Consider the following 14,298-nt stretch of genomic DNA (forward strand, 5'->3'; position numbering starts at 1 on the left):
TTTTCTCATCCACACGTAAATGCAAAAACGGAGTTTTAGAAAATATCCACCCTGGCCGGAGTTTTTAGAAATCTCCGTTTTCAGTGACCGAAAACGGCGTTTACGTGTGGACGAAAGGTGCAAACGCATAGAAAAATCTGCGTTTTCAAAAATACCCGGGTACGTGTGGACATAGCCTGTGGCTACTCTTAACATGGAAGGTAGCTGATAATCAGCGAACCTATGTGCAGCATAGTTGGTTGCAACTTATATCTAATACTTTCTCCAGCTCGAAAGCTTCAGTCTCTTTTCTCCTGCCAGCACGCGACTACCTCCACACATAGCAGCGACCACAGAGCAGGTGAGTGGGACACACAGCGGCAGGATGCTTTCCCATTGGCCAAAACATACTGGGACTTGTGCATTTCGATTGGTTGGGCAGGCTGTCCATCTCTCCTCATATCTATAACTCCTTAAAGTGGTACCCTCATTTTATGTGGGTTAGAATGACTTGTTAGAACTTACCTGAATTAACTTAAGCTCATTGTTGTTATTGCTCATTGTTATAGTTCAAAAGGACTGTACGGGTATCAATTTTTTCTTATTTTATAGTTTTCACGGTGCTCAATGATGGCCAGAGAATGAGCCGTGTGGTGAGGAAATAAATGGCTGCACCCGTTAGAGACTCTTCGGTCGTTCTTGATGCCAAGGGCTGCTACAGTAAGTATCCGGGTCAACTGTACTAGGAGGGTTCACGTACCCAGATCCCACTACCTGCTGGTCGTTCAAGGCAGCCTGTGCACATCTATACCCCTACTTAATGTAGCTAGTAGCCCTTTACAGATCCATCCTGCTTTGTATCAGCAAACGTTGATAAACCACAAATGAAAACATTAAAAAATGATTTTCCAAAATTAATCATTTTGACATCTTAAATACAAAATCAGAAGTTTTAATGCAAGTTTAAGGAAAAATAATATATTTTAAATACCTTTCAACCTTTTGTCTCAAATATAAAACAGCAGACTGCACTTATGTGTCTTTTATGGGATTGTCCAAAAATGTCTAAATTCTGGCTCTGCATAAACAAGGAAATGAACTCGATACTAAATTATAAGATCTGTAAAGATCCGGGTCAATTCTTACCACGGTTGCTGCATCTGAATAAAAATCTGGACAAAAAGAGATCCACGTTATTAAATAAGCTTATGTTTAATGTCAGAAGATGTGTTATTGAACTGGATTACGGAGCAGCCCCCCTACTGTAACTCAGTGTTACAAGGAAATTTTTCATATATTTCAGGTCAGATTTTTAATAAGCTGCAGGAACCCTGTTCAGTGTGAGAGGAGAACAGCCAAGTCTCCTCCTCTGATAAACCTCCATCTGTGCCACTGAACACAGTTCATCTGACTCTGACTGTAAACATGTTTCCATTTGTCACTTCAGTCTTTACTCTGAAATACAGGAAATGAAATCACAGCTCAAACTTCTTCATCCAACTGCTGGAACAAAGCAAACCACTCGACGTGAGCTCTGAAGCAGAACAGTTTAGAAAGCTTAAAATGAGACTAGAGAACCATTTTCATTCATAGTTGCCTCATCAGATCTTTACAGGAGATTCAATTTGAACTCTGTGGAGCCTGATCTCAAGAGTTTTGAGTGTGACCTTGAAACCAGAAGAGGATCTTTCTGTCTCTTCAGATTCACTGTGATGGGAGTGATTTCAGCCCTGAGTGATCACACTGATGTTTGCACAGAGCAGACAATGAAATGAATGTTTTGGCACATTGGTAACAGTGAAACAGTTTATTACTAACGTGGGATCGTTTGTGTTTGGAGTATGAACTGAGATTCCTGAAGCTCTTGTCACACTGGTCACAGCTGTAGTTTCCTTCAATGTGTGTACGTTCATGACGGCTCAGAGGATCTGATCGTGAGAAGCTTTTGTCACAGTGTCTGCACTTGTATGGTTTCTCTCCTGTGTGGACTCGTTTGTGTGTTTTAAGGTGACTTGCAGTAATGAAAGATGATCCACACTGATCACATATGTACTTTTTAACCCCACTGTGAATGAGTTCATGTCGTTTTAATCCACTTAATGTGGTGAAGCTGCTCCCACATTCTTTGCAGTAGTTCAGCTTGTCTCCAGTGTGTTTATGTTGATGTATTTTTAGGGTTTCTTGGTAACTGAAAGTTTTTCCACAAAGGTCACAGTGAAAGTCTTTCCCACCTCCACAGTGATGACAGGGTTGAGAACTGGATCCATCTGTGTCACTCTGCTTCTAAACAAAGACACAAAGACAGTGTAAGTCAGTCCTTCAACATTTTTATCCTGAACGTCGCCTGAAATAAAGAGCATCTCTGCAGAAGTCCAATTACATTTTACTGTTTCAGTTAAAAAACTCAGTTTACTGGGCTGCAATAACTACAATACTATCACCATAATACTACAGTAATAGTTGTTTCATGTTACAGCAACATGTGACTGACACTAAAGTACTCCTTTGCTAATATTTGCATGGTACCAACACAGTGTTAAACTACGAATGTAACACTGCAATAATTCTAATACTGCATTAAGAACACTGTAACTGTGCAGCTATAACACAGCTGACTGGGACACAGGAATAACACTACTACCCGATGACACAGCAATTATAATATTAAATTAGTATTTTTGACACTAATGTCTAAGAGTAGTAAAGTTATAAATAAGCATTGATACAACTGCTACAATACTACAATACCATTGTTATATAGCTGCTTTCCCATGCAGTAGAATTGCTAACATGCTAACACAGTTTAATGAGCAGAGTTGTTCCAAACAGTCAGGCTAAAATGACAAGATAAAAATATAAATACATACCTCACAGAAACTGCACTTGGAGAGTCTCTTTCTGGTGTGGATCTGTTGGTGTCGTCTCAGGTAATGTGGAGATTTAAAAGTCTTCTCACACAGGTCACATTTATAAGGTCTCTCCTCAGTGTGGGTAAACATGTGGCGTTGTAACTGCATGTTGGTTATAAACCGTTTGCCACACTGATCACAGCAGTACACATCATGTCCGGTGTGAATGCGTAGGTGTGTATTTCGGTTCCCTATTTGACTGAAGTTTTTTCCACAAATGTCACAGCTGTATGCCTTAATTCCAGAGTGGGTAACTAGATGATTCTGTAAGTTGCCACTGTGAGTAAAAGCTCTGCCACACTGATCACAGCTGTACGCTTTAACTCCACTGTGGATGAGTTGGTGTCTTCTTAGGGAACCCTTCCTGGAAAAAGTCTTTCCACATATGTCACAGCTGAACGGTCTCTCTCCAGTGTGGATGAACTGATGACGGTTTAGTGAAGTCTTACCAATAAAACCCATCCCACACTCGTCACAGGTGTATGTTTTCTGTCCCTTTCTTCTGTGAGGTTTGTCGGCCTCCTGAGAGCGCTGACTTCTCGCTTCATGTTGGTCCTGCAGTGACAGAGATACAAACAGAGGCAGTGAGTGAAATGCAGTCGTGGAACAAACTGAACCTTCAAACTCCCTCCATTAACACTAGTTTTAAACCTGAAGGTGGAGTGTGGCACCAAATTCCTTAAAGGTCTCTTATCCCCACCTGCTGGTAGTAGAAACACATTACATCCAACCTGGTGTTAAAAATAATTCATGACTGTTTAAACACTCTAAAATCATTTTTTCCTTTTTTCCCCTTACTTTTACTCCCCATATTAAAAAAAAAGACTTTCTACTCATTACATTTTCAGAACAGTATTTTTACTTTTGGTTTGAGGAATTTGAGGGGAGTTATTTCATCACTAAGGGCATCAAACATCAAACCAATTTGAGCCTGAAAAGTAACACAAGAAAGACAATCCTGATCGTGTACTAATCACCAGGGTATGAAACATAAAAAGAGATGAAAGAGGCAAAACTGTGAGTCAGAATCAGAATCAGAATACTTTATTGATCCCTAGGGGAATTTTTTTTTTTTTTTTTTCTTTTTTTTTTTTTAAACAGTGCTCCATAATAAACAGACATTAACAAGACAGACAATACACTAACTAAGAATAGTACAATATATACAGGCATATATATACATAAGTCGTTTATTAATAAATAGCTAAAAAAAGAAAAAGAAAGAAAAAGAAAAAAGAAACGTGTGTGTGTTAAGTGGATGCGTTGTACAGGGAGATAGCCACAGGCAGGAATGATTTCCTGTGTCGTTCAGTGGTGCTTTTCGGTAATCTCAGTCTCTCACTGAACGTGCTCCTGTGACTGGCCAGCATGTCATGGAGTGGGTGGGAGGTGTTATCCAACATTGCCTTTATCTTGGACAACATCCGCCTCTCCGACACCACCTTGAGTCCAGCTCCATCCCCACAACACTACTGGCCTTACGGATCAGTTTATCGAGTCTGTTGGCATCTGCGACCCTCAACCTGCTCCCCCAGCATGCAACAGCATAGAGGATCGCACTGGCCACAACAGACTCATAGAAAATCCTGAGCATTTTCTGGCAGATGTTGAAGGACCTCAGTCGCCTCAAAAAAATAGAGACGACTCTGGCCCTTTCTGTAAAGTGCTTTGGTATTTTTGTCCAGTTCAGTTTATTGTCAATGTGTACTCCAAGATATTTATAGTCCTCCACAATGTCAACACTGACCCCCTGGATTGAAACAGGGGTCAAGTGTTTCCTGGTCTTCCTGAAGTCCACGATCAGTTCCTTGGTCTTTGCCACGTTGAGCTGCAGATGATTCTGCTCACACCACGTGACAAAGGAGTCGACCACAGCCCGGTACTCTGTCTCATCATTCCTCCTGATGCATCCAACCACGCAGTCATCAGAAGACTTCTGAAGATGGCAGGTCTCTGTGCAGTGGTTGAAGTCTGTGGAGTAGAGGGTGAAGAGGAAGGGGGAGAGGACAGTCCCCTGTGGTGCCCCTGTGTTGCTGATCACCTTGTCAGACACACACTGTGGGAGACGTACATATTGTGGTCTTCCTGTCAGGTAATCAACAATCCAGGACACCAGAGAAGGATCCACCTGCATCGTTGTTAACTTATCACCCAGGAGGGTCGGCCTGATGGTATTGAAAGCACTGGAAAAGTCAAAAAACATGACCCTCACAGTGCTCGCCGGCTGGTCCAGATGGGTGTAGACACGATCGAGCAGGTAGATGATGGCGTCCTCTGTTCTGAGACGAGGCTGATAGGCAAATTGAAGGGGATCCAGATGTGGTCTGACAATGGGTCGCAGCTGGTCCAGGATGAGCCTTTCCAGGGTCTTCATGATGTGGGAGGTCAGTGTCACGGGCCTGTAATCCTGGGGGCCACTGGGACGTGGCGTCTTTGGAATAGGGACGAGGCATGATGTCTTCCACATCACTGGTACCCTCTGCAGACTCAAACTCAGCATAAACAGTTTACGAAAGACTCCACACAGCTGGGGGGCACAGGCCTTGAGGACGCGGGGACTCACTCCGTCTGGTCCAGCAGACTTGCCTGAGTGAAGTCTCCTCATTTGCCTCTCAACCTGGTATTGAGTGAAGGTGATGGGTGGGGGAGGGGTGTCAGGAATCTCACAGGAGGCAACAGCGCCATGTGAAGAGAGAGGCTGGCACAGTGGTGTGGCTCTGGATTCCAGGCTGACTACAGGTGAGGTTGTGGGGGTGTGAGCAGACACTGTGGTGTCGAATCTATTGAAAAACAGATTCAACTCGTTAGCTCTGTCCTCACCTCCCTCAGCTCCCCTGCTGTTGGTTGGCCTGAATCCAGTGATGGTCTTCATGCCCCTCCACACCTCTCTCATGCTGTTCTGCTGGAGTTTCCACTCCAGCTTCCTCCTGTAATTGTCCTTAGCCTCTCTGATCTTATCCTTTAGTAGCACCTGGACCTTCCTCACCTCCTCTTTATTGCCCCCTCTGAAAGCCCTCTTCTTGTTGTTGAGGAGGGCTTTGATGTCCTTAGTCACCCACGGCTTGTTATTTGGGTAACAATGAACAGTCTGAGCTGGAACAATGGAGTCGGTGCAGAAAGTTATGTAGTCTGTGATAAACTCAGTAAGCCCATTGATGTCCTCAGCGTGAGGCTCACAGAGTGTCTCCCAGTTGGTCACCTCGAAACAGCCCTGTAGTTCCGCTAAGGCCTCCTGTGACCACCTCCTAATGCTCCTCGTGGTCACAGGTTCCCTCCTCACAACTGGCACATAGCGGGGGGTGAGGTGAATCAGGTTATGATCTGACCTACCAAGTGGGGGGAGGGAGGAGGAGCTGTATGCATCCTTTACATTAGCATACAGTAGGTCTAGAATTTTCTCTCCCCTGGTGGGACAGTCCACATATTGTCTGAATGTTGGTAGTGTATTGTCCAGTGATACATGGTTGAAGTCACCCGAGATCACAATAAAGGCACTCGGGTGCTGAGTCTGTAACCGGGCTATGGCAGAGTGAATAGTGTCACATGCAGCTGTGGGGTTAGCAGAGGGAGGAACATAAACAGCCACCAAGATGACGTGAGAGAATTCCCTGGGTAAATAATACGGCCTGAGTCCAACAGCACACAGTTCAATGTCCGGGCAACAAATCCTTTCTTTGATTGTTATGTTGGCAGGGTTACACCACCGGTTGTTAACTAAAACAGCAAGCCCACCTCCTTTCCGCTTACCGCTAGCGATGCTGTCTCTGTCCGCCCGAACAGTGTGGAAGCCTTCAACTGAAGCATTCTCGTCGGGAATGTCCTGGTGCATCCATGATTCAGTGAAACACATCATGCTACACACTCGATATTCCTTCTGACTCCGTACCAGTGCTGAGAGCTCGCCGATTTTATTCGCTAAGGATCGCACATTTCCCATTACGATAGACGGCAGACACGGTTTATACCTCCTCCTCGCTTCGAGCCTCCGCTGTCTCACCATCTCCTTCTTTTTTCTCTTCTGTCCTTGACCTCTGCATCCCCGATGTGTTTTTCTCCAAATTTCAGCTGGTACTTCTGCGGATCTGGCTAGCGAGCCGGCCGGCATCAGGGCGATCAGCTGATCTCTGGAGTAAACAGTCCATGCGTGAAGGAGATGTACAGCAGTCCCGTTCCTTAATAAAAGTAATAGTTCCACGGCCACCAGAAGAACAAAAACTCTCTCAATCCACATGATTGGGTGAAAGATAATAAACGGATGAAAATATAAGTCAGTAAAAAATAAGAATACGTAAGAAAACAGAGCTAAACTAAGAGAAAAAGCAGGAGCGACTGCAAAAGGCTGCACGCTGGTTGGCGCATGCGCACTAATCACAGTCATAGTCAGGAGTTAAAGTTAGACGTTGTTCTTCTTTCTTTTTTGCACAGCACCTGAACAAACAGGTAATTTCAAATGCAGCATTTCTATCACAAACATCAGCAAACACACAAACTGTTTGTGTGCAGTTTGTCTCACAGTGTGTTGCTCACTAAAGGTCCAGCTGCTGTACATCACAGGGAGAGAAAAGAAAGAGAGCTAACTTCACTCAGAGATGGAGAAAGATAAGACACACAGGACAGGAGAGGAAGAAGAGAGGTTAGATTTAAAGGGAAGGACTGCTCAGTGGGATTTGATCAACTGCAGATTAAAGCTTACATGTAAGTCCTCATGTGTTGAAATCAGATATTGGGTCTGTACATGGACATTATGTTTTTTCAGATTGTGAAACATGCTGCAAAACAATCTGAGGCAGACTAACTGTGCCTCAGATGCAGCCTTTTCCATGCAGTAGAATTGCTAACATGCTAACACAGTTTAATGAGCAGAGTTGTTCCAAACAGTCAGGCTAAAATGAAAAGATAGAAATAAAAATACATACCTCACAGTAACCGCGCTTGGAGAGTCTCTTTCTGGTGTGGATCTGTTGGTGTAGTCTCAGGTAATGTGGAGATTTAAAAGTCATCTCACACAGGTCACATTTAAAAGGTCTCTCCTCAGTGTGGGTAAACATGTGGCGTTTTAGGTGTGTGTCTGTTATAAACTCTTTACCACAATGATCACAGCAGTACACATCATGTCCGGTGTGAATGCGTAGGTGTATATTTCGGTTCTGTTTCAGGCTGAAAGTTTTTCCACAAATGTCACAGCTGTATGCCTTAATTCCAGAGTGGGTAACTAGATGATTATGTAATTGGCCACTCTGAGTAAAAGCTCTGCCACACTGATCACAGCTGTATGCTTTAACTCCACTGTGGATGAGTTGGTGTGCTTTTAAGTGTCCAGAATTGGTAAAAGACTTTCCACACTCATGACAGCTGAACGGTCTCTCTCCAGTGTGGATGAGTTGGTGTGATTTTAGGGAACGCTTCCAAGAAAAAGATTTTCCACACAAGTCACAGCTGAACGGTCTCTCTCCAGTGTGGATGACCTGATGTTGTTTTAGTGTAGACTTCAGAGCAAAATCCTTTCCACAAATGTCACAGCTGTACGCCTTAATTCCAGAGTGGGTAAGTAGATGCTTCTGTAATTGGCCACTTTGAGTAAAAGCTCTGCCACACTGATCACAGCTGTACGCTTTAACTCCACTGTGGATGAGTTGGTGTTGTTTTAGGTAATGCTTCATGGTAAAAGACTTTCCACACAAGTCACAGCTGAATGGTCTCTCTCCAGTGTGGATGACCTGATGACGTTTTAGTTCAGCCTTCCCAGTAAAATCCTTGCCACACTCGTCACAGGTGTATGTTTTCTCTGTCTTTCTTCTGTGAGGTTTGTCGGCTTCCTGAGAGCGCTGACTTCTCGCTCCATGTTGGTCCTGCAGTGACAGAGATACAAACAGAGGCAGTGAGTGAAATGCAGTCGTGGAACAAACTGAACCTTCAAACTCCCTCCATTAACACTAGTTTTAAACCTGAAGGTGGAGTGTGGCACCAAATTCCTTAAAGGTCTCTTATCCCCACCTACTGGTAGTAGAAACACATTACATCCAACCTGGTGTTAAAAATAATTCATGACTGTTTAAACACTCTAAAATCATTTTTCCTTGTTTTCCCCTTACTTTTACTCCCCACATTAAAAGAAAGACTTTGTACTCATTACATTTTCAGAACAGTCTTTTTACTTTTGGTTTGAGGAATTTGAGGGGAGTTATTTCATCACTAAGGGCATCAAACATCAAACTGATCTGAGCCTGAAAAGTAACACATGAAAGACAATCCTGATCGTGTACTAATCACCAGGGTATGAAACATAAAAAGAGATGAAAGAGGCAAAACTGTGAGTCATAGTCAGGAGTTAAAGTGAGACGCTGTTCTTCTTTCTTTTTTGCACAGCACCTGAACAAACAGGTAATTTCTATCACAAACATCAACAAATACACAAACTGTTTGTGTGCAGTTTGTCTCACAGTGTGTTGCTGGCTAAAGGTCCAGCTGCTATACATCACAGGGAGAGAAAAGAAAGAGAGCTAACTTCACTCAGAGATGGAGAAAGATAAGACACACAGGACAGGAGAGGAAGAAGAGAGGTTAGATTTAAAGGGAAGGACTGCTCAGTGGGATTTGATCAACTGCAGATTAAAGCTTACATGTAAGTGCTCATGTGCTGAAATCAGATATTTGGTCTGTACATGTGACATTATGGGTTTTTTTAGATTGTGAAACTTGTTGCAAAACAATCTGACCGCTGCACTGTTATGTCAAGATGATATTGGAATAAAGAACAAAAAGGACAAGATAAGTACAGCTGGAGTTATTGGACTGTTTAATTAATTCATACATACCAGTGACATCGCGTCACCCCCGTTAACGACCACCTCAGTGGCTTCAAGCATAGGCTTAGCCTCTACAAACAGTGTGTGACTGGTGCACAGTGACTGTGGTGCTCATGTCACAGTTAGATTACATCAAGTGTAGCAGAAATTCATTTAAACTGAAGCTCATGATGCTGACATTCATTCACTGAGTTCCACCTTCATACCAACAGTATAGTGTCTAATATAAAGACAGTGTACTGTCAGTGTAGAGGATGGAAATCAGCCAGGACAGCTCATGAAACATCTGCTGACATCTGGTTGAATTCAGTTGTGTACATCCACAGAGAGCAGCAGGTCAGCTGATCACAGCCTGTACTTTAAGAAAATCTACTGGAGCTCTCAATAGAAATTATTGTGAGCTGTGATTCTTTTCCCCACGCTGAGCCACTACAGCTGATTTTAGGGTTCCCCACCTGCTCAATCCCACTTTAACCTCTTCCCTGCTCATGTTCCTGTTTAGAGGCAAAGTCGCCCTCTACAGTGTAGGCAACAGAAAATACACATGTTTTATTTTCCTTCATTTTCTACTTAACTGATTCAAACAGAGTACCTTTATTAGAAATAAATAGTTTGTATTTCATCTACTAATCTTATTAGTGTGAATGCTTGAAAAGTAGCCATCGCTGTCCTCTTTCATCCACTGTGTTTACTATTATACTAGGTGTTATGGTTCTTTCATAAATGTCACCAATGCACAGCCTCCTCCCTCCAACCCTTCCATAGACTAATGTTAAAATGCCTCAGAAGATTCGTTTGAAAATCAGAAGTACAGGCTGTCTTTACACTGTCACCACGTCTATATAATAAACTCCACAGGCATGAAAACTGAGAATTCAGTAGAGTAGACATTGCTGCCGCTCACGGTGAAAGAATCTTGTCAATACGACCTGTACTTTTCATTTGGGAACTATTTGTTTCGGGCTGACTTTTCTGTTCATTTTAAGCAGCAAAAGTGAGGTGCATGTCTGTGTGCGTGTGTATGGAGCCATTGGGTGCAGTCACTATAGCAACCAGGCTCACACCTGCCTGCCTAACGAGCTCTGTCTCTCACTGTGCCGAGATTCATCTTAAACACTTCTCTTTCAACTGCTGCTGTGTCCACAGTGTTTGCTCTACAGCCATCATTTTACCCTCAAAATGTACTTTTACTTTTTTACAATGATTACATTTCAGAGCCTGTACTTTTTCACTGTTACTTAAGTAAAGAAGTTGAATGAATACTTTTACTGAAGTATTTTTAAAACTAGTATCTGTACTTCTACCAAGTATAGAGTAAATGTGCTTTTGCTTCCTCTGATTATTTCTATAACATCATTCATATCAGTGATGACCAAATGAAGCTTTCCGAAACACTGAAGCTTGTATTGAAAAAGGTTCATTACTCAAAGCTTTTCAACACAGTCCTCTTTGGTGACATCTGCTGGCCAAAAATATGAAGAACAGCTTGAATCTACAAATTATAATAAAGAGCTTTATTATAATTGCCCACTCTACAGAGCTCAGCTGACAGCTTCTGTTTAATATCGGGCTGCTGTTGTGGTGCTTTGAACGTGTATTTTTTGAGGTGATGAAAAAGATGTTTTGTCTATTTAATTATTAATAATTTTGATGAATAAACCGTCCTTATTTCAACAAGTGCTGTGGTCTCTCTTTGCTTGTGACTTGTTTGTAAACATAATAGTCTAAAAAAACATAATATATAATAAAATACAACACAGTGATACAACAGGTTGGGAGTATGAGAGTTTTAGACGTGACTGATTATTTGGTGAAACTGTGATATTTTCCTCACCTTCTGTGTTGAGCTCATTGTTTCCTCTGTAGTGACTCAGCTGAGTCCAGATGGCTGAAAATGTTCCTCTGCTGCTCCGTCAGACTCTTCTCCTCCTGCTGATCAGCTGGGACACAAAACAGATCTTTGTTAGGCTCCACACTGCACTGAAGACTCAAAGTGTCTCATATCTTCATCTGACAACACAAAGTACAAATTTCACTCTGATTGGTTGTAGAAATCTTGTGAGACGTGTTGTGCTGCAAAGTGAGGGAACTCTCTCACTCACTTATACTTCAGGAGGAACTTTGTGACATTGGCTCTAATATTCTAAGCAGCCCTTTACTATGACAGGGCCAGAAAGTCATATTTGAAGGTTTGGGAGAAGGACCATGTTAAAGGTGGATTGGGGTTTATACACTTTGTTATGATACAGGTAAGGCTGTAAGAGCCTGAGAAGGTGTCCTGAATGAACCTCTAAAATCAGTTTTCAGCTAACGACTCTGCTTCAGTCTGGAAAACAGCAACTACAAGTTTAAAGACTCCATCAACAATTCACACCCAGCAACAGCCTGAACAGCTCCTGCTGTGGTTTCCACAAACAGGGACAGACCTGTTACTCCCCCACCCCACACTTCAAGACCTTCAGGCCCCCAGTCCCACCACCTCCACCATTCCTAAAAGTTTGATTCTGCTAATCTGGACGTAGCTTTTGCAGTAGGAGAAACATTTCATCACTCATCCAAGTGACTTCTTCAGTCTCAGCTGACTGCAGGTTTCCCTGCAGTCCTCAACAGTACATTTGCATAATGACTGAAACTAGCACCCCTGAAGGAACAATGGGCTGGGAGGTCAGTTATTGAACATTAATATGCATATTCTCATTACCATTGATCAACAACCACTGATCAAAGCTCATTGATCAAATGCTGTGATTGCAGCGACCCCACAATTCTTTGTGAATTGGTCAGCGGTCTTTGATTAACGAGCTTTGATCAGTGGTTTCAGTGCTTTCCTTCCTGGCTTTGACTGCAGCTGTGTTTGACACAGGAAGACATTATTTATGGAGGACCACAAGAGCCACGCGCATCGAAATAAAAATTTCTGTGCTTTAATAATGAATTGTAGAATAAATTCTGCAATTGTAAATTCTTTTTTGAATTGCACTTTAATAAACTGCATTTTAAAATCCTTTTTTCAGTTGCAATTTAATAAACTGCAGTTCAAAATCCTTTTTCCAATTGCAATTTAATAAACTGCAGTTCAAAATCCTTTTTCCAATTGCAATTTAATAAACTGCAGTTCAAAATCCTTTTTCCAATTGCAATTTAATAAACTGCAGTTCAAAATCCTTTTTCCACCTGCAATTTAATAAACTGCAGTTCAAAATCCATTTCCCTTTCCTGTTCGCTCCGGGATTAGCTGCTGGATTAGCTTCTGGATTAGCTCTTCGATTAACAACTTGCTGGAGGCTATTCAAATTAGCCACACCGTGGGATGTAAGGAGCTCTCTGATTGGTTGGTCAGACACAGGCTGTCTGCCAGCCTGGATTTTTCTAGCTCATAGCTTCGCCCTGCTACGAAGCGTGTGTGCTTGTACAAAGGCCGTTCAGCGTCGGGATTTACACTCGGCTCGACACGGGTATGTGAAGAATGAAGGGACCCTGCAGCGAAACGGAGAGCCAACCTCTGACTGAGTGCCTGTCTACACAGTCTGACCACCTGTTGAAGGTAAGTTGCTAACGTGGCTAACGCTAGCATCACCGCACGTAGCCCCGTTATTTTAAGGACATCTTAGCTTATGAACATTTTACATCACAGCTGTACGAGCTAGCTACGTGTTTTGTAAGCTGTTGTGCTCTTCACAAATAAAGCTGGAAGCAGCTAAGACTGTTAGAACCAGCACTGAGGCCTGTTACATTTATACGGTGTTAGAGCAATGTCTGCAACCTACAGCCTTTAAACTAGCGATTAAAATGCTGACAGTAAACTCGCCAGTCCAAATGTTACCACATTACTCTGTGGTACTTACAGTTAAAACAACTGAGACAGGCCGATTAAAATAACAGCTGTCAGTTCTCTCATTCCTTATATCAAGACTGGAGATCACACTACTGATTTCTGTTCATTTAATATGTGAGTGCACAGATTCATTCTCAACTGGACATAAATGATGATCAAAGGTTGTATATATGATGAATTCATCAAATCCCAGCCTCTAACACAGTGCGCTGAATCTTAGCTTTGAATGTCCAGTATATTCTAATCAGTGCAATGTAAGCATTCACTGAACCTACAGTATCTACACCTGTGTGGTAAAGATACAGATAATGAAATTTAATTATTAATACAATATACATCATGAAAAATGAAAGCTGAAATTGATTCAGTTTAGTACTTTTCTCTGTATGCTCTGTGATTATAAAGGCCTTAAATTCTGTGATATATACTGTAAATGATTTTCACACAGGTCTTAAAGTACTTAAATCACTGCTGATAGTCTGGTTGTTTATATTTTCACATCTTTTTGTCTATAGGGCTGTTTGATGACGATTTGGACTCCTCTGGGAGTCCAAATCGTCCAAATGGAACAGATGTGGAACACCCACATCTGTTCCATACTGCAGCCATTGATGGTGTTACAGCTCTGAGTCAGCTTTGGGCCATCAGACGCACACACTGGAAAACCAGCACCTGGACTTCATGCAGGAGAGACGGCCTCAGTGATGTAGGTTCATAAGCGAGTTCAAACATTTCTGGCCTCTTATCACTTAGATTTTGAATGCATTTA

The 14,298-nt window shown here is 42.4% G+C and overlaps 1 protein-coding gene across 3 annotated transcripts in view; it reads right to left on the bottom strand.

Annotated features, from left to right (window-relative positions):
• Positions 1–1,057: 1,057 nt before the first annotated feature.
• LOC134634983 (zinc finger protein 91-like) overlaps positions 1,058–14,298 on the bottom strand; it is a 76,965-nt gene continuing 63,724 nt past the window's right edge. For all 3 annotated transcript variants that reach the window (XM_065471677.1, XM_065471675.1, XM_065471676.1), the window contains 3 exons: positions 7,805–8,737; positions 2,847–3,443; positions 1,058–2,262 (listed from right to left, as the gene is read on the bottom strand). In XM_065471677.1, the coding sequence (XP_065327749.1) occupies positions 1,684–2,262; positions 2,847–3,443; positions 7,805–8,737 (2,109 nt within the window). In that variant the 3' untranslated portion in view covers positions 1,058–1,683. The remainder of the gene's footprint in view (positions 2,263–2,846; positions 3,444–7,804; positions 8,738–14,298) is intronic.

This window comes from Pelmatolapia mariae, linkage group LG9 (assembly GCF_036321145.2).
Source record: "Pelmatolapia mariae isolate MD_Pm_ZW linkage group LG9, Pm_UMD_F_2, whole genome shotgun sequence".
Taxonomy (NCBI): domain Eukaryota; kingdom Metazoa; phylum Chordata; class Actinopteri; order Cichliformes; family Cichlidae; genus Pelmatolapia; species Pelmatolapia mariae.